The 20847-nt window shown below is 46.1% G+C and overlaps 1 protein-coding gene across 1 annotated transcript in view; it reads right to left on the bottom strand.

Annotated features, from left to right (window-relative positions):
• LOC147624355 (uncharacterized) overlaps positions 1-19373 on the bottom strand; it is a 33391-nt gene extending 14018 nt beyond the window's left edge. Inside the window, exon 1 of the mRNA XM_086819336.1 lies at positions 18730-19373. Coding sequence (XP_086675462.1) covers positions 18730-19320 — 591 coding nt within the window. The 5' untranslated portion in view covers positions 19321-19373. The remainder of the gene's footprint in view (positions 1-18729) is intronic.
• Positions 19374-20847: the final 1474 nt, after the last annotated feature.

Below are 20847 nucleotides of genomic sequence, written 5' to 3'. Positions count from 1 at the left end.
AGTGGGAATCTTATTTGCCTTTAGTTCAAGCTGTTTTGAACGATTCTTTTTCTTCAGCTATTGGCAGGCAGCATTTGGAAGACCTATCCAGTCATTTGTTGATCAAGACCTCGTCTTCAGTACCTGAAGCGAACAGAGTGACGAAGTTTTACCATGAGATTTTAGAGTCAATTAAAGACAGGTTGGCTAAAGCGCAAGAGGCCTACACTCGACAGGCCAATAAAGACCGAAGGGATATGAAGTTTTTTGGAGGGGATTGGGTTTATCTTCGGATTATGAAGCAAAGGTTGAAGCAGGTGGGTAAGCGATGCCCAAAGTTGTCTTTCAGGAGCTTCGGATCTTTTCCCATCAGGAAAAAGATTAATGAGGTGACTATGCAGTTAAAGCTACCTCTGAGTTGGACTATGCACGATGTGTTTCACGTCAGTTGGTTAAAGCCATATACAAGTCCTATCCCTTCAAAAGTCAAAGACGAAGCGGAACCAGATATTGTTGATGAAGCAGAAGTAATGGTTCCAGAACAGATCCTTCTGCACCGTTTCAAGCATGGCTCAGGCCAAAGACTAAGACAGTTCCTGTCACCAGGAGGTGAAACTTTTTGCACTTGTTTTCTTTATTTACATTTCTTTATAAATATATATTTTTCTTTTCTTTCTCTTTGGTTGCTGTTGTTTTCCCCCGGGATCTCTTGGAAGGGCTTGGGCCATTGCAATGTCAAAATGGGTCAGCCAGTGGGACTTTGGACCAGTGGTTGGCTAAGCTTGAGAACTGCACTGAAAGATGAATGACAGTGTCCAGGACATGGCCACTGAATGAGGGCATAGGCAGGTTTACACTAGTAAGTGGCCGCCACCGAAATGTGAATGTATCTTGAATTTTAAGCAAATTCTGAAGCGACCATAGTGGTCAAAGACGGTCAGGAGACCAGAAGGAATGCAGATGACATCATCCCTAAAATCTAGGGAACTGCTATTTTGGGCAGTGTCGGAATTGAAAAGTGTTCGCGTCAGTTTGTGCAGAATGTCAAGGGGACCAAAAGCTAGCAAAAGACTTTTTAGCTTGGAAGATTGCATGTCGAAAAGGCTTAAAAATGTGCCAAGTGTCAAATTTATGTGCATTTTTCACACTGGGAAGAGGGAAGCGTGGGATTTTGGGCTGAATAAGGCTCATTTGCAGCCATTATGGTGGGTTGTTGCAGGTTAAGAGCTATTGTGGTGCACTCCCTTGCCCTGCAACTTATGTATTGAGGGTTGAGCTTGCTCCCCACAGCCTCTCTCTCTCTCTCTTGCAGACTATGGTAATGCTCTCATCAGATAAAATCAGGTACAGTTGTGTGAATTTCATGCTTATATGCAGAGGCTAGTTGCCTCCTTGAATAGGAACCGGTGTATAGTTAGTTCCTACACCAAAGCAGGGACGGAAGAGGGTAATAACCTCTTCAATACAACGTTGTTTCAGCACTGTTTAGGTGCTGTTTTTGGGCTGTTATGTTGCCCGGTTGATGCCAGAATGCAATAGGACTTTGCTAAAGTCCTATTGCATTAGGACTTTGCTAAAGTCCTCCAGGACAGTACAAGGGTTAATTTGGGCTGAAAACAGGTCTGTGCAAAAAATTACAGCAAGCTGAATTGTGATGTTTTGGACTCTATTGGGTAGTCTGATGTCTATGGAAGTGAGCCTGTCAGCTGGGACTCATTCTGAGATGTTATGGAACAGTTTGTGCTGTTATGCTGGCAAATTTCTCCCAGAATTTGTAAAACTCAGTGCTTTGTAATTTTCCAACTTTTTAACAATAAAGAAATACCGCAAGGGGCGCCGGACTTCGGGGCCAATGTGTTGTTGAGCGAGGGAGCGAGGATTCTGTGATTGTGTGTCTGAGTAAGTCCAGGTTATTTGTGAATGAATTACCGCTTTATGTGTCCATAGACCGGTTACATGGTTCCATTGCCGGGATAGGGTCCTCTTTTCTGCAAGAGCCCGGACACGGATTGGATTGGGTGAACAGGAGACACACATAGTGAGGTACAACTGATTACAGGTGAGAAAGAGTACGGTCTCTTTCTTTGGATACAGGTTCCCTTAAACTTTCAGTTGACAGTATGACAGACAAAGGGAAAGGCAAGCTCCCTACCGAAGAGGGTTCCTCTTCTACTCGCAGACAACGTATAGAGGTGACAGGTGCCCAGGTGTCAACCTCTGCTCGGACGGAACCAGTAGTACAGCCAGCCTTGTTAGAAGAACAGAAACAAGAGGATTTATTTCATGCGCATCTCCTGAGCATCGTTGGTACCTTTGAACAGTTGGTGAAGAATCCCAGGAGGAAGAGATTTTTGCAGTCAAGGACAGGGGATTCCCTGTTGGGTGTTGGACTCACACACTCACACACACAAACCTGCACATTAGGGTTAGGTGCAAGGTAGAGAAGCTCACACACAGAAATGAGAGAGAGAGAGAGAGAGCCAAAAGTGTGGTATCCACAAAATGCAAGTCAACCCTTGCATGTGTGCCACATCCATATAATATAGAAGTACAAAATATTATTGTCCTTTCACACTTGATGTCCAAGGGGAAAAACCACATGGGAAAAAGTGCCCTTGGTTAAGCCCTGTTCACACATAGCACTACCATAAGTGAGCATATGCCTACAAATCCCCCCTATAGTGGAAGTGTGAACCTGTACAAGGTAGCAGATCACTCTCTGTATGAGAGTAAGCCCAAAGCTTTGCGGAAAGCTTCAAACTTTTCTCGAGGTAAAGCCTTTGTGAATAGATCTGCAACATTATCCTATGTAGGGCAATAAGTTAAACTGATCTCTCCTGCATGTAGCCTCTCTCTGACAGTGTGATAATGAATCTCTATGTGCTTGGTACGTGCATGAAATACTGGATTTCGTGCCACGGCCATAGCACTCTGGCTATCAGTGAGAATGGTGGTGGGTGTCTGCTGACACTCACGAAGATCAGCCAATAGTCTCCTCAACCATACACAATCTACTGTAGCTGTAAAGACTGCCCTGTACTCAGCCTCACAAGTAGATGTAGCAACAGTGGGTTGCTTTTTACTCAACCAAGATATGCATGAGCTGCCAAGAAAAAACAATTCCCACTGGTGGATTGCCTGGTATCATAATCACCAACCCAATCTGAATCACTGTATGCATAAAGCTGCAAGCTACCCCCCCTGGGATAGAACAAACCAAGATCCAGGGTACCCTTAAGATAACGAAAGATGCGTTTGACTGCTTGCCAATGCTTAGTGCCTGGGCTGTGCATGAATTTGCTCAACAAAGACACTCCAAAAGATATGTCTGGCCTCGTGTTACACAAGTAAATGAGGCATCCCACTGCCTGGCTGTAAATGCCGGCCTCAAAAGGTTCTCCAATATCATGCATAGTAAGCCGTACACCTGGTTCTACCGGAGTAGAAATGGGCTTACATTCATCCATGTGAAACCTTTTTAGCAAACTTTTAATTCAGCTTTCAAATCAGCTTTGAAATCTGAAATTTGTGCTTTGCTTGTACCTGTAATGAGCATGTCATCTACATACAAGATGACTATGAGAATATCGGCATTGGTTTTCTTCACATATAATGTGCTTTTAGCTGGACTATTCTCATAACCTTGGCTGGTTAGATGAGCATGTATCTTATCATACCAAGCTCTTGGAGCTTGCTTTAATCCATACAATGCTTTGTGTAACCTGCATACTTTATGTTCCTCACCAGGAACTACAAAACCAATGGGCTGATTTACATATACTTCCTCCTGTAAATCCCCATTTAAGAATGCAGTTTTGATGTCCAATTGATGCACTTTCCATCCTTTATGGGCAGCCAATGCAATCACAGATCTTATTGTGGTTATTCTCGAAGTAGGAGCAAAAGTCTCTTCATAATCTATTCCCTTTTTCTGGGAGTAGCCTTTAGCCACAAGTCTTGCTTTGTACCTGTCAATAGTACCATCAGACTTTCTTTTGACTTTGTACACCCACTTTGTTCCAATTACATGCTTGCCTTTAGGCAATTCCACAAGATCCCATGTATTATTCTTCATGATAGAAGAAATTTCAGCTTGCATAGCTTGCAACCAATGCTCATTCTCATGTGCTTCTTCATAAGAAGAAGGCTCTTCTGAATCAAAGAGACCACCCATTGCGAATGCAGACTCCCCACGATGTACATTCAAAGCATGGCTGGAACTAGCCCTTGTTCTACCTGTGAGTGGAGCTGCAAGTTTGCTTTCTTGCAAAGTTTTCAGCAACCATCTTGGCACTGACTTGGCTGTGTCTATGGCTGTTTGCTCTTCCCTGACAAGATCTCTGAATCCCCCCTAATTGCAATGGGTAAAAGTCCATCAAACATGTCCTGTATGCCTGTATCATTGCTTTTATACAAGCTGACCATGGGCTGTTCTGAATTTTCAGCAAATACCACATCTCTACTCACAAAAATCCTTCGTGTAGTTGGATTATAAAGACGGTATCCTTTGCTTTCATTGCTGTAGCCCACAAAAATGCATTTAATTGCTTTGTCATCAAGCTTTGTTCGGAGTTGTTCTGGCACATGTGCATATGCCAAACACCCAAATGTACGCATATAATCCACTGTTGGCTTTCGGCTATACCAAGCCTCAAATGGTGTTATGGTTTTCAAAGCTTTTGTTGGACACCTGTTCAACACATGAGTTGCACACATTATAGCTTCCATCCAAAATTTGTGAGGCAACTTTTGTGCTTTCACCATGCATCTTGCCATTTCCATGAGAGATCTATTTTTCCTTTCAGCTACACCATTCTGCTGCGGTGTATAAGGCACAGTACATTGGTGTTTGATGCCCTTTTGAAGCATATAATCCTTGAATGCATTTGACATGTATTCTCCACCTCTATCTGAGCGGAGTGTTTGGACTTTACATACACACATATTTTCAGCCATTGCTACAAAGTGTCGAAAGCATGTAAACACATCTGCTTTTGCTTTCAAAGGGTAAGCCCAAGCAAACCTAGAGTAGTCATCAATGAATGTGACAAAGTAAAGATGCCCCCCTATGGATGGTGTCCGCATTGGACCACATACATCACTATGTATGAGCTCTAACTTACTTTCAGCTCTAACAGCTCCATCTTTGGGGAATGGTTTCCATTGCATCTTTCCCAAAATACACCCCTCACATACATGTCTTGGCGGAGACTCAAGAGGCGGCATATTATCAACCATATGATGCTTCTGCAAAAGCATCAAACTCTGAAAATTTACATGCCCAAAACGAGCATGCCATAGCTCTGCATCATGCATAGCAGGAGTGTGGGCAGCCACTGTATTTACATCATAAGTGCGCTTGTCATAGCTGTTCAGCTTATACAACCCTTTGTATCGTGTTCCAGAAGTGACTATTTCATAACCCTTTTATGGGTCTTTTACCAAACACTTCCCATCTTCAAATTCAACCTTTAAACCTTGGTCGTTTATGGCTGAGACGGAGAGCAGATTTTTCTTTATTCCTGGAACATACAATACATTTTTCATACATATATTGGCACCATTGGCTGCAATAAGTATGACATTACCAATTCCCTTTACTGGATATGTGGTATGATCTGCACATGATACAGTGCGGCCATTTGAAGCATAAACCAAGTGCTGAAATACATCTTTGCATGAAGTGATGTGGCTCAAAGCACCACTATCAAAATACCATGATGCATTCTGTCTGTCAGATGCAATGCAAGACATATCAGTGTCTGAAGCACTTGGTGTGTCACTAGTGCATGTGACCAAAAAAGTGTACGATTACATTAGCTGATTGCTGTGCTTTGTCATCCGAAGAGTCTGCTTCTTTCTTTTTCTCTTTTGCAATCCTTTTCCTACATTCACTGATGTAGTGTCCAGGCTTATGGTAGTAGTGACATTTTCCCTTCTTTTTGGGCTTGTTTGCATCCCCTTTGTCAGACTTTTCACCACTAGAAGAGGGCTGTCCATGACCAGTCTTGCTAGACTGTTGTCCCCCATGCCTAAAGCTCTTTGCTTTACCCTTATCCTTGGCTGTAAATGCCTTTTCTCCACCACGGTTGTTCGATAAGTTTGCTCTTGTTTGCTCTTCCTGCAAGAGTAAACCCACGTGCTCTTCAAAGGTAACGGGATCACCACCTCCTCTCATTGAGAGGTTGAGAGAGAGGTGAAAGCCCAAGTAGGAAGGCGGTAAAGAATGAAGAGTGTTGGTAACCATCTGTCTGTCTGGGATAACCTCATCAATGTTTAGCAATTGTTCCTGCAAATCTTTCACTTTGGTGAGATGATCTGCCATGGAGTCACCCTCATCCATAGAAAGAAGATCCAATTGCCTCTTCAAGTAGGCAACTCTTGCCTCGTTGCGTACCTGATACATTGCTTCCAATGTGTCCCATGCAAGCTTCGATGTCTTGCATGAACGAATGTGCGGAATAATAGTCCTTTTCATTGAAAGGGCTATCAATGACATGGCCTGTGCATCTCTAGAGTCCCATCTCTTCTGCTCTTGTGTGGGAGCAGGATCTACATCAGGAGCTCTTTGAGCACCTCCCCTTTGAGGCGTGGCTGGCTGTATGGTAAGTGGGCGTGTGTCATCACCACACACGATGCCCCAAAGCCCTTTGGCTACAAGCAAATTACGGATCATGAAACTCCAGAGGGAGTAGTTAGATCCATCCAGCTTGTCCTCCCGGGTGAGCACACCAAATACATCTGTAGCATTCTGTGCCATGTCAACAAAATATATCTGCAAGCAAACCAAGCAGCACCAATGTGCACTGCCAGGCAACCAAATGTCCTGTGCAAATGTATGCCTGCAAACCAAAGCACGTGTAAACCTGCACCAAATTGTCCAATTACACACAATGTGTATACATACGCGACAAATCGCAGCTGTAATGCCCAATTACATGCTCCAATCACAAAATCCCCAATTTGTATGCACTCCAATCGCTTCAATGTGCATCTAATTGGCCAATTTTCACAAAAGCCCCAAATTTCTGCAAATGTAAGAGGTTCAATTTGCCAATGTTGACCTCAATTTTGAAAACCCCCAAATTTCTGCAAATGAGAGAGGTTCAATTTGCTGATTTTAACCTCAATTTCAAAAACCCCCAAATTGCAGGCAAAGCAACATGCCCAATTTTATCAATTTTTCCTGAAATTGAGAAATCCGCTGAATTTGCCTGAATCCTGTGCCACCTGCAAGCTTTCAAATCTTCCTTTGTTTTCTTTGTTTATTTTTTTTTTCTGTTTGCTGAAACAAAGATACCTTATGAAGTACGGAAGCATAGTCGGTAAGTACGGAAGCGCAGTAGGTGGAGACGTTGCAGGTGGAGCCTCAACGAGCTGCAGGTGGGTGTGTGAACGGGCAGCAAGACGGAGGTGTGCAGAGCTGCAGATGTCAGACGGGTGCACACAGGTGACGAGGCGTGCAGAGGACAGCAAGGCGGAGGCGTGCTCTGGGCGGTGGCGGACCAACAGAGGTGGGCTTTGGGCATTGGAGTCGGACAAGCCAGAGGCCAGTGCTGGAGTCGCTAGCGAAGAGGCAGGCGCAGGCGGCAGCGGTGGGCTTGCACAGAGGGCGCTAAGCGGAGGTTGGACGCGCCGGCTCGAACGGAGCAGGATTACGGGGGCGCCGTGGGAACGGAACAGCAACGGGCGACTGGAACGGAACCGATGGGCGACGCCGTGGAAATGGAACTGAACGGCGAGGGCAGGTGGTCGGCCGGAACTGAACGGCGACGGCGGGTGGGTCAGGACGGCCCGTCTGTGAGCGGCCGGACACGAGCGACATGTGGATTGTTGACGGCCCAGGCCAGGCCGCGACGTAGGTGACGGAGCTCCGAAGAACCGACGGACAGGCGGGAGGTGCAGCTGGGACGCCGGCTGGAGGAGTGGTGCCGCCCGCGAGGCTAGGCGGAGGTGGTGGGCTCCCCACTAGTGCCGCCCGTATTTGGCGGCCGGACAATGGAGCAGTTGGACGGACGTCGACGGAAAAACGCAGGCGACTGACGGAACGTCAGATTTCGACGGAATTTCGACGATGGAATTCCAGAGTCAGCAGCAGTTTTTTTATGGGGCAAAAATCCACAGGCAGCTCCCTGCTCTGATACCAAATGTTGGGTGTTGGACTCACACACTCACACACACAAACCTGCACATTAGGGTTAGGTGCAGGGTAGAGAAGCTCACACAGAGAAATGAGAGAGAGAGAGAGAGAGAGAGAGAGAGAGCCAAAAGTGTGGTATCCACAAAATGCAAGTCAACCCTTGCATGTGTACCACATCCATATAATATAGAAGTACAAAATATTATATGTTAAGAGTGTCCTTTCACACTTGATGTCCAAGGGGAAAAACCACATGGGAAAAAGTGCCCTTGGTTAAGCCCTGTTCACACATAGCACTACCATAAGTGAGCATATGCCTACATTCCCAGGCTGAATCATCTCAGCATGCAGTTGAGAGAGCACAGGAACAAGTGCCAAGGATGCCACAGCATGTAGAGCAGACACCAGCAGTGGCAGCTGATCCAGTGCAGCATGTTACACAGGTACAGGATCAGGCAGTTAAAGGTCAGGGCAGTAATGCACAAATGGTTCTGCCGACCATTCCTCCTTTGGTTGCTGCCCAACCTGGTTATTTTGGTGGTGGGTCTATTTTCTAGGCCATGGCTAGACCGCCCACAGCTTTGCCAGGTTTGATGCCAAGAGGGTCACCAGGACTGATGCCTACAGAATTTGTGAACCCTCTTTATGCCAACATAGGTGTGCAGCCTGGATTTCAGACACATTTCAGTCCAGTTTTGATGCCTGCAGTACCTGTTAGTGTGGCTGAATTTTCTCAGCCAAGTGGACAGAGGCCAGCAAGGACTGATGTAGAGAAAGTGCAGAAGGATTTACCATTCTTACAGCCGCCAGTCTATGATTACTTGACCCCCAAGAGCAGTAAGCAAAAGGATTACAAAGAAGGTGGTCAAGCAGTGAAGTTTGAGACTTTCAGTGGCATACAGGCTGAAATTGCCAGACACGTGGAAGATCCACAATGCATTCCATGTGAGCCTGTTGAGGCCTTTTGTTGGAGATGTGCCAGAGGATTTGATGCCTAAGGAACAGCCTGAAGTTGAGGAATTAGATGAAATTCTGATTCCTGAACAGATTCTAGTACATAAGGACAGGAAAGTGAAAGGGAAAGTTGTCAGAAGATATTTGGTGAAGTTCAAGAACTATTCACCAATGGATGCTAAATGGATGGATGAGGTTGAACTAGCTGATTCACCTCAATTGCTGCAACTTTACAAGGAAGCTTTCCTGTTAGACACTACAGTGACATGATCTGCTTCTTGAAGCTGAATTTTGAATGACCTGTACACTTGTATCATATGTTTGGCAATGTACAGTTTTGACATTTGTTGTCAATGACTTAATCAATGAATGAACTTGCAGTGCTTTGAAGTTGTATCTGTTACGCTTCAAATGAATGATTTACATGTTGTGACACTAATAGTACAAGATATATGCTATCGCCCTGTGTTGCATCCGAAACATGTATTTGAAAGGCTTGAACCTGCGATGGCACAAATGGTAGCGGGGAATTCCTATCATCGCCCCGTGTCATCCGTTGGCAGGAGATACATGCGATGACACTAATCACCTGGGGAATCTTGTGATCGTCCTGTGTCATCCGTTTGCATGTGGACTTGCAATCGAGGTCGCTTGCTTCTTTCAAGAGGGGGGTATGTCACCAAGAGGTGAAACTTTTTGCACTTGTTTTCTTTATTTACATTTCTTTATAAATATATATTTTTCTTTTCTTTCTCTTTGGTTGCTGTTGTTTTCCCCCGGGATCTCTTGGAAGGGCTTGGGCCATTGCAATGTCAAAATGGGTCAGCCAGTGGAACTTTGGACCAGTGGTTGGCTAAGCCTGAGAACTGCACTGAAAGATGAATGACAGTGTCCAGGACATGGCCACTGAATGAGGGCATAGGCCGGTTTACACTAGTAAGTGGCCGCCACCGAAATGTGAATGTATCTTGAATTCTAAGCAAATTCTGAAGCGACCATAGTGGTCAAAGATGGTCAGGAGACCAGAAGGAATGCAGATGACATCATCCCTAAAATCTAGGGAACTGCTATTTTGGGCAGTGTCGGAATTGAAAAGTGTTCGCGTCAGTTTGTGCAGAATGTCAAGGGGACCAAAAGCTGGCAAAGGACTTTTTAGCTTGGAAGATTGCATGAAAAAAAGGCTTAAAAATGTGCCAAGTGTCAAATTTATGTGCATTTTCCACACTGGGAAGAGGGAAGCATGGGATTTTGGGCTGAATGAGGCTCATTTGCAGCCATTATGGTGGGTTGTTGCAGGTTAAGAGCTATTGTGGTGCACTCCCTTGCCCTGCAACTTATGTATTGAGGGTTGAGCTTGCTCCCCACAGCCTCTCTCTCTCTCTTGCAGACTATGGTAATGCTCTCATCAGATAAAATCAGGTACAGTTGTGTGAATTTCATGCTTATATGCAGAGGCTAGTTGCCTCCTTGAACAGGAACCGGTGTATAGTTAGTTCCTACACCAAAGCAGGGACGGAAGAGGGTAATAACCTCTTCAATACAACGTTGTTTCAGCACTGTTTAGGTGCTGTTTTTGGGCTGTTATGTTGCCCGGTTGATGCCAGAATGCAGTAGGACTTTGCTAAAGTCCTCCAAGACAGTACAAGGGTTAATTTGGGCTGAAAACAGAGCTGAAAACAGGTCTGTGCAGAAAATTACAGCAAGCTGAATTGTGATGTTTTGGACTCCATTGGGTAGTCTGATGTCTATGGAAGTGAGCCTGTCAGTTGGGACTCATTCTGAGATGTTATGGAACAGTTTTAGTGCTGTTATGCTGGCAAATTTCTCCCAGAATTTGTAAAACTCAGCTGGTGCAAGTAGAGTGCTCTGTTGCACTCGTGCTTTGTAATTTTCCAACTTTTTAACAATAAAGAAATACCGCAAGGGGCGCCGGACTTCGGGGCCAATGTGTTGTTGAGCGAGGGAGCGAGGATTCTGTGATTGTGTGTCTGAGTAAGTCCAGGTTATTTGTGAATGAATTACCGCTTTATGTGTCCATAGACCAGTTACAGTTCCTCACAAAGTTTCAGGACCGAGGAACCCACGAAGCGATATGGCTCGACAAAGAGTTTTTCGAAGACTATCCGGCGTTATTGACGGATTATTTGGAGGCTATGCACCTTCCGTCAAGTTAAGCAGAAGGGGATGTCACGTGCATCCCGCACTTGGATGCCACATAGACACATCTGTACAAAAGGTGCAGGACTTGGGATGGTAAACTGGTCCCATGTGAGCCCAGTCCGGGGGACGAGTCAACCAGGGATCCATCTCAGTCGTCCGAGGTCAAGTGTGCATTGTCCTGCACAGGAGTCCAAGGTCAGGTGTGCACTATCCTGCACATGAAGCAGTGCCAGTCCGCGTTGTGAGTCTCCCTCTGGAATGATGTCAGTGATTCTGTGTATCTGGTATGGTACCGGATGCCAGACCACTGTGTAGTTAGTTAGGGTTTGCTTTTAGAAGAAGGGGCCAGCCCATAGGGCTACCCCAAGTCTTAGTGTGGGCATGGGGATGATGTGAAACCACCCCCATGAGGGCCACAAAGGCCCTGGCTGAACCCACCAACCATGGAGGGCATAGTCACAGGGGACGTGGGGGACGGACCCCTGGGACGGGGGAACGCCGTCCCATAACGCGCGGGAACGGAACCGGACAGGGGACGGCCACGGGACGTGTGAGCCCTCGCTTTAACAAGGGGACGGCGATTCCGAGACGGCGGGACGGCGGTTCGTGTGGGACGGAGCTGGACGGGACGGTCAGCGGACCGTTGCGCAGTGTGCCGTTGCGCCCTGTAGCCGTTGGGCGCCTAGCCGTTGAGCAGCCCTCCCCACTTGGCCCATGACTATAAGAAGAGCCCCCATTGGCAAGGCTCAAGCAACTTGCAAGGCTCCTGGCTCAAGCTCAAGCCTCAACGCTCCTCAACTTTCAAGGCTCAAGTGGAAAGCTCATTGGCAATTTGGCTCAACACTCCTCAACTTTCAAGGCTCGAGACTCAAGTGGGCATTGGGCAACCCGGCAAGGCTCTAGCTCTCCTCAACCCTCAACTTTCAAGGCTCAAGTGGCATTGGGACCTTGGGTAAGTTGTAATTTCAAGTTCACTTGTAGTCTTGTTGCTCTCCTACACTCACCTCTTGCTCTAGCCTCTCCATTGGCAAGCCTCTCCTACATCTCTCTCCTACTCTCGAGTCTCACCTCCATTGCTCAAGGCTCAAGTGACAAGCCTCTCCTACATCTCTCTCCTACACTCACCTCCATTGCTCGAGCCTCCTTGGCACTTGCCTCCATGGCATCTTCATTGCGACCATCCCCCGCGCACCTCGTTCCGGCGGCGCCAATACGAATAGAGGAAGGAAGACCGAAGGTTGGTCTTGGTGGGAAGAGGTCAACTCCGATCATCCCAGAAGTGGAGGAGGCTCTCGCCCATGGTCCTGCAAGCTATGTCCATATAGGTGAATGGGTGGGGCGGATAAAGTGAGAGCTCACCTCTTGCATGAGCCCAGTCATGAGGTCCGATTTTGTGATCAGGTCACACCGGAGACAAGAAGGAGGCTTCTTGAACGTGTTGCCGCACATGAGGCCTTGCTTTCAAGGAGGAGAGTGCCGCATGTGGCCATGGATCCCGCAACACTAGTGAGGCCATCCCAAGGTTCGGCATCCCCATGTGCATCCACTTCATCGGCACCCGCCGCATGCGCATCACCCGCCCCACAAGTACGGGCCCCAACACCATCCTTCTCCATGCCGACCGCATCCACACACTCACGCCGGCAAAGTACTCTTGAGGGTAGTTGGGACCCCAAGAAGAAGGAAGAGGTGGATACGGCCATAGCCCGCTTCTTCTTTCATGACCACATTGCTTTCCATGTTGCCAGGTAATCAAGAATTAAGATGTCTAGCTTAAGACCTATCATTTTACAATGTTCCTCTTACAAGTTACTTGAACTTTGAACTTTGAACTTTGAAGTTGATTGGTTATTAAATTATTCATTTTTTGTGGATAGATCGGACTACTTCAAGGTCATGGTGAAGAAGATAGGGGAGTATGGTCCAAACTATATGCCCCCATCATCGGAGTCCTTGCGCACCACATTGCTAGAGAAGGAGAAGAGGCTTGTGGAGCAAGCAATAGAAAACACGGAGCGACAATGGGCAAGGAATGGAGTGTCCCTGATAGCCAAAGAGGAACGAGGTTGTTGTCAACAGGGATGTGGTCTTTGATGAGCATGTCCCGGTTTCCACTGTTGATGAGCCGCCACTTCTTGGAGACCCAGAGGATTCTGATGATGATTCCCAGTCTATTGTTCCAGCTGGACAACCTCAGTCAGTTCCAGAGGTTGAGCCCGCAACTGGAGTTGAGCCCCCGCAGCAGCAGGAGGCTCCGCGTTCTGTTCGAGTACCCAGGTGGTTAGTGGACAGCATTCGGGAGTCCGGTGTCACGGAGCTTCCCTCCGAACGGACCATAGAGGACGGACCTTGAAGATCACACGGAGTCCGTGATAAAAGTCATTCAATGGAGCTTTTACAAGTGAACTATGCCTTGATGTCTCGTATCATGCGAGACAAAGAGCCCACTTCCATCAATGAAGCCCTTGCACATAATACTTGCAGGAAAGCCATGCAGGTGGAACTGGATGCCATTGTGAAGAACAACACTTTGGAGTTGGTACCGAGGCCGTCGAAACGGTCAATCATTAGTGTCAAGTGGGTCTTTAAGACCAAATATGCGTCAAATGGGTCGGTGGACAAACACAAAGCCAGACTTGTGGCTAAGGGTTATGCTCAGCGTCCAAGCATCGACTATGAGAATACCTTTGCACCGACAGCGAGGATGACCACGATTCGGACCGTTCTTGCCCTTGCTTCTTCTCAGCTCTGCGTGTATGTTGAGCAGCCTCCATGCTTTGTGGTTCCAAGATCAAAAGGGATGGTTTACAGGTTAAGGAAGGCCTTGTATGGTCTTGAACAGGCTCCCAGGGCTTGGAATTAGAAGATTGATTCTTCCTTTCTCTGGACTGGATTTCAAGATCGGTTGCAAATCCCAACCTGAATCTCTTTCGGGAACGCGGCATGGTTACGTTAATAATCATCCTTTATGTGGAATTTGGATGATCTCATTCTCACCGGCGGTCATGTGGAGCACATAAGAGTGACGAAGGCTGCCTTATCAAAAGAGCTTGAGATGACCGACTTAGGCTTACTCCACTTCTTCCTTGGATTGGAGATCTGGAAAACCTAGAGGGGATTTTTTGTCTCTTAGCAGCGGTATGTTCATGAGTTGCTGCTCGAGGCCTTTGGGATGGAGAACTGCAAGCCTATTACGTCGCCGATGGACCCGAACACGAAGCTGACAGTGAATGATCCTTGTGAGCCAGTTGATGCCTCTCTGTACCGAAAGCTGGTTGGTTCATTGATCTGGTTGCTCAACACCAGATTGAACTTGAGCTTTTCGGTGGGGCTTTTGAGCTCATTCCTGCAGACGCCGTTGAAGTCTCATTGGGACGCAGGATTGCCGCTCTTGCGGTATCTGCAGGGTACGAAGGATCTTGGACTCTTTTACACATGAGGGGGATTGATGGATGGAGTCGGACTCCAAGGATGGAGCAACTCAGATTGGGGAGGAGATCCAGACACAAGGAGATCCACATCAGGATACACTTTTTCCCTCGGCTCAGGAGCGGTTTCATGGAGCAGTAAGAGGCAGCCAACTATTGCCTTGTCATCGACAAAGGCAAAGTACCGAGCTGCTTGTGGTGCTGCTTGCGAGGTTGTGTGGTTGCGGAGGTTGCTTAGCAAGATTGGGTTTCCACAGAAGGAGTGCACAGTCATCCAGTGCGATAACCAGAGTTGTACAGCTATTGCTATGAACGCGGTCTTCCTGTTCGAAGTCATCTCTTGTCTATATTGATACACCAGGGCCTCTGTTGTGGGTGTGCCCGCCCTGTATAAGGTGTTTTATCATTTTTCCACACTCCCCATATTTTTCCCTATTTTTTCCCATTTTTCCTAGTGGTGGGAGAGTTGCCAAAGGGTGCCAGGAGCACTCCAGTGCTGGCCGACTGCATACACATTAGTCGTGGGCTACTGGACTGCTGGCCGACTGTACTTTTTCAATCGTGGGCACTTATCTGCTGGCCGACTGCATTTATGCAGTCGTGGGACCATTTTCAGCAGTCGTGGGCACCTTTTATGCTGGCCGACTGCTCTCCCAGGGGTGTATAGATAGGCCCCTTGGCCCCACCACTCAGTCATTCAGTTTTCTCGGGATCTTGTGTATAGAGAAGAGTTTACACACCTATCTCTCAGTGTTTCTTGTGCTGTTTATTTTCTACAGTCTACTTGTTCTTGTCTACCCAAGTTTGGTTATCATTTCCGCTGCATATTCTGACATGGTATCAGAGCCATAGGCTCTAGACAGATCTTGGGCATTTTTCTGAGCAAGAGGGGGAGCGTTAGGCTGCTGATTGGTGGACTGTTTTGGGCTGAACGGGAAGAGAAGGTGCAAGAGGAAGGCGGGCAAAGGTGCTGGACAGTCACTTGCAGGTTTTCAGATTTTTTTTTTCCCCACCCACCCACCCTTTCAGGTTACTCTCCGCGATGGCAGATTTACTAGAGAAGGCTGAGAAGCACGTGAAGATTCCGACTCTCCCCACGTTCCAAGTGGATCGTCAGTTGGACGGGTCCAATTACGGCATCTGGAAGGTCATGATGGAGTCGGTTCTGGAGTCATGTGACCTTGCTGATTTTATTATCATCGGGGTGCCACGGCCGGAAGCTGAGGAAGGGAGTTATTATCGACGAGGAAGGACAGCGAGGCACAGGCACACATGTGGGACCGTGTCAACGCCAGGGTCCGGTCGTTTATTTTCCTCAATTGCACACCACAAGTGATCAATCATGTGAAGCACATGGATATGATGCTTTCATGGATAAAGTCCACCTCTACTCCAAGGTGTGTGGTTAGCACGGAGTATGTGATAAGAGTTATGGTATATAGGTCCATGGATTCCTGGACTTCTTTTCTAGGGATTTGGATCCATCCTTAGGTTTATGGATTATGTTTATGACTCCCTTTTACTAGGATGGATTATTCTTTTTGGCTCCCTTTATTTGGGATGCATTGGACTTATGAAACTCATTGTTCACATACCCTGTGTAGTGTTCTCTTGTCCTACGTGCTCTCTTGAAGATTGTTTCTACCATATCTGGGTGGAACAATAGAGAGCATATGGAAGGAAACATGGGCACTTGAGAGGGTAGTGTGAGTTGGTGGCCGAAATGTCTATAAACTATGTGTAGCAGAAATGCTTATGGAACACCAGGTTATCTATGCCTGCGAGTGATTGTTTTATCTTATTACTTGAGCCCACCTCTCATCCAAGGTGTGTGGTTAGAGTACCAACACGGAGTGCAAGTGGTAAAGTGGACATGACAGCTGGTTGGCACGGGACTTATGTCTATGCCAAGGGTCATGTGGACCGATGCCTTGTTGGCATGAGACTTATTTTGTCTCGCCCATTTACTTGGGACATGGATTATGATATCTGGACTTATGGGACTGATTTGTCTCACCCATTTACTTAGAACATGATTATGGTATCTCGACTTATGGGATTGTTTTGTCTCGCCCATTTACTTGGGACATGGGTTTATTAATCTTTATGCCATATTAGCTTCCCATACAGAGGCCAAGAGATTCATTGTTCATCTCACCATGCATGTGGATTCATGTTGGGATTGTGAGAGGGCAATTCAATGAACACTCCACCATACATATGGATTCGTGTTGCGATTGTGGAGTGAGTGTTTCATTGTTTCCACACCATGCTTGTTGACCAGAGTTGGGATTGTATGGGAGAACATGGGAACTATTGGGATTGGGAGAAAGGATTGCCAAAACTATGGAGAACCAACTTTTCTGTCACCATGGTTTGTGCTCTTGAATGGCACCAGTTTGTGTGCATAGCACATGTTTCTGTGCGAGGCACTAGTTTCTTGTGCATGGCACTTATTTAAGTGTCTTAGCACCTGGTTGGTGATTTTCATTGGCATATGATTATCTCATTGATATTGGTGATTGAGACACAATTGGCTCTTGTGCCTGTGTCTAGCATATCTTCCATGGAATTCTCGCCCATTTTTTGGAACATCATTTTGATATTGGTATTATGGAGACTTATTTAGTCTCACCCATTTCTTTGGGACATGGATTCTTCAGATATATTGGATTTTTGAGACTGTCTCGTCTCGCCCACTTGATGGGACATGATTATATCTTGAATATATGGCTTGAAGCTTAAAGTTGCAGACAACTTTTAAGAAGTTGGGGAGGATGTCACCAGCCCGGACATTTCCCAGTATGAAAGGAGTCTGGTGGACTCCAGGATGTCTAAATATTTGGAAAGTATAAGCTTTGGGAATGGAAGATTATCCTAGAATACAAAGGACCACACTCCTAAAATTTAGGAGAGTTGCTATTTTTGGCCCGACTCCGATGGAAATTCTGTTCGTGTCATTACATCTGGAATTAAGCAGATACCAAGAGTTGGCAAAGTGCCTATGACATAATGTCTACTAGTTAGGATATTTTTAGAGGTAAAGATTATGGAAGGACCCATCTTTTAGATTGGGACATGTGGCAAGAAAGTGGACCAAAGTGAGACAAGTGGCCTGACACATGGCTCTGCTCATAACCTATATCTTTTCGGCTTCACATGCACAATCCAAGCTCATGCAAAAGAAGAATCTCTCTCTCTCTCTCTCTCTCTCTCTCTCTCTCTCTGTGCACGTGCGTGGGCAAACTGTGAACTCATAGATATATGCCTGGATATAGCCTCTAAAATCTTCTCGACAAAACTCCAATCCAAATTCCCAAAGTTGATATTGACAACTCCACTTCTGTGGCAGAAGTTACTGAAAACTCAGCTGTTCTTGCAAATGTTTGAGCTCCTGACCCTCTAGAGAGCCTTGGATGGTAGTTTTCCTTATAAATTTAAAAGGAAGTTGTGTTCTCTTTAGCATTCCTCAAGGCAGAAATTCATTCTACACAGGAATTGACCACTTTATTTGTCATGATTGCAGGTCAGCAGCACGTGGATTAAGGCCGTTCAAACAGCAATCGTTAACTATTTCCTGACAAACTGCCGATCTGTCAGATAAAGGACAGCCCAGCTATCGCCATCTTCTGTCATTCTACATCGTACTGAGGTGCCCACTTGTTGCTGCCTCCCATGGTGTCATGGAATGTCCTTGGGTCAGCCATTCCACCTAGGAAAACAGGCTGCTGCTGACACAGCTCTCCATTTTCCAAGGGTTATGGCCTTGGGGAGTCCATTTAAAATCAGTAACATCAGCAGGTTAGGAATTCTGCGAGGGCATTGCAGGAATCCTGAGCAAAAATACGTTCTCAGGAGCTTCTGGAGCTGAGATGCTGTTCAATAATGCATGTTGCTGCATTACGGAGATGATGATGGCAGACTGCAGTTGAGAGTCCTCCCGTTCTGATTACGCAATGGATTGGCCTCTAGTTACTGCCACATATATGAAGGCACTGAAGTGCGCGATGGGCCATATACATGATCTATATGATGCAAAAACTCTGGTGTTAAAGCCTGGGGGCATACCTGATCTTTCAGGAGGACACCGACGTCATAGATTCCAGAGAGGGCGTCTTCTGCATCAAGATGAGCATGGAGATTGAAAGGGTCTGCTGGCTCCTCTTCTTTTTCGTCATCATCTTCTTCTTCTTCCACATTTCCTTCGTCTCCGCCATCGCTGGGCGGCAAGTAAGCATGATAAGAAGGGAAGGTCCGTGGGGCGTACTGAAGCTGCTGGTTCTGCAACAGAAGCTGATCTTCCTGCTGTTGCAAAGGGGGCGATGGCGAGGAAGAGGATGAAGAAGATAGGGGAAGCGGAGGCGCTGTCGATAGAGTTAGGGCTGTATAATGATTAGGGTTTGAGCACATGAGCTGGGAGAGCAGGGTGCTAGAGTCCGGGGAGGAAGAAGAAAAAAAAGGGGAGGGCAAGCAGGGGAAGGTGAGGGAAGGGAAGGGAAGCACGGAGCGGAAGAACCACAGCTCATCGACGAGGTCCACAAGAGAGGGCTTGACAGTGGGGAGGGGTAGAGGGGAAGAAGAGGATGTGAAGGACAGTGAAGAGTGGTGGTTGGGAAGGGATGAAGAGGAGGTTGGCCTTAGTTGAGGCCAGGCCTCCATATCTTCCCCTCTCCCTCCTCCCTCTTCCTTCTCTCCTTTAAAGTGGCACCATTCAAGTAACCCCACCTGCCATGTGTGGGTCAACTCTTAGCTAGCTTCAAGACAAGCTCACTCACACACACTTCTCTCATGTGTCAACTCTAGCTAGCTTTAAGACATGCTCCTTGGGGGACTTCACACACACTTCTCTTATGGGCCATGAAAATGCATAATTTATAGCAGCCCACTTCTTTGATTGGCCATGGAAATGCATCATAGCAACATGTGCAATGTGTACGTCTAGAAGACATGCACTAGAGCATACATATTGTGTAAGCACCCTAAATTCAGACACGCATCTATAATGATTGGTTGAAACGGTTGCTTGACAATGAACATGGTGCCGAATGAGATGATTGTCATGGATAGCAATGGAAATAAGTGGGGTAGGGGTTTTGAGTCAAACAAGGAGATGTTTAATAATGAAACAAGTTAAGAACATGTCCTCTAGGGGTTGTTTTGTGAGGAGGCCGCGGGAGGGGAGTGGGGGACACACGTATCAAGAAAGAGGGAGGGAATATGCTCCATGGTCCTCTACCATACCGATAAGCATGCCTATTCTCAACCTCACAATCTCTTCTCAAGCTTAGAAATAGTTTTATGTTAGTCTTTCAACATAACAACAACTTCTTTACCATAATTGTAAACTTGGACTTTACCAAGCTCCCGTCATACAAAAGCCAAAATGTGAGAGCTTAACGACAAGTTTATTGTCTTCCAAGCAAGATGAAACCTGAAAAAAATTAAATCAATAGTAAGAGGTAATTAAATATTGAAAGACTCAAATTGTAGGGTGCAAAATTAATAGTGAGTGCCTTAAGGTATAGATACATTATCTTTTATACAAAATAAATTTATTACTTAATTACTTTGCACGTATAACCCCAATAAACCTTTGTCTTCTCCACATTCTATTCTTTTTCTATGGACTTATTCTATTCTATAAGGGCTTGGCATAGGTAGGTACATTTGCCAGCATTACCATTGTGTCATTCTTCTCCACATTATATTCTTCTTCTATGGACTTACACTACAACACTACAACATGGCTGTATTACCGATTTGTTGAAATTGGAAGCAGTGCAAACTACATTTTATGTTCTGCATGTGATTCTAAAAACAAAGTTAGGTGCATCATACTCTCCTTGTGTGTGTGTGTGTGTGTGTGTGTGTGTGTGTGTGTGAGAGAGAGAGAGAGAGAGAGAGAGAGAGAGAGAGAGAGGAGCTGTTTTTCCTTTTACAAAGAGAGTAGAAGGGAGGGGGAAGAGACAGAAGTCTTGAAAGACAATGAAAGGTATTAAATTGAAAGGTAGGAGAATGAACCTTTTAAACAAAATTGAGTTTGAGTTGCTTTGTGAGCAAATGAGCAAATAATACATGTCGATTACATTTTACAAATTCAAGCCAAACATAGTTTCTTGCATATATCTACAAGGAGATCTTTGCTAAGATCTTTTTATCAATAATAAGAATACTCAAGGAAGTGAT

Source organism: Cibotium barometz, chromosome 25 (assembly GCF_041138505.1).
Source record: "Cibotium barometz isolate CiBa-2024 chromosome 25, ASM4113850v1, whole genome shotgun sequence".
Classification (NCBI taxonomy): domain Eukaryota; kingdom Viridiplantae; phylum Streptophyta; class Polypodiopsida; order Cyatheales; family Cibotiaceae; genus Cibotium; species Cibotium barometz.
The sequence above is the reverse complement of the archived record's forward strand: the minus strand, read 5'-3'. Positions and strand labels throughout refer to the sequence as shown.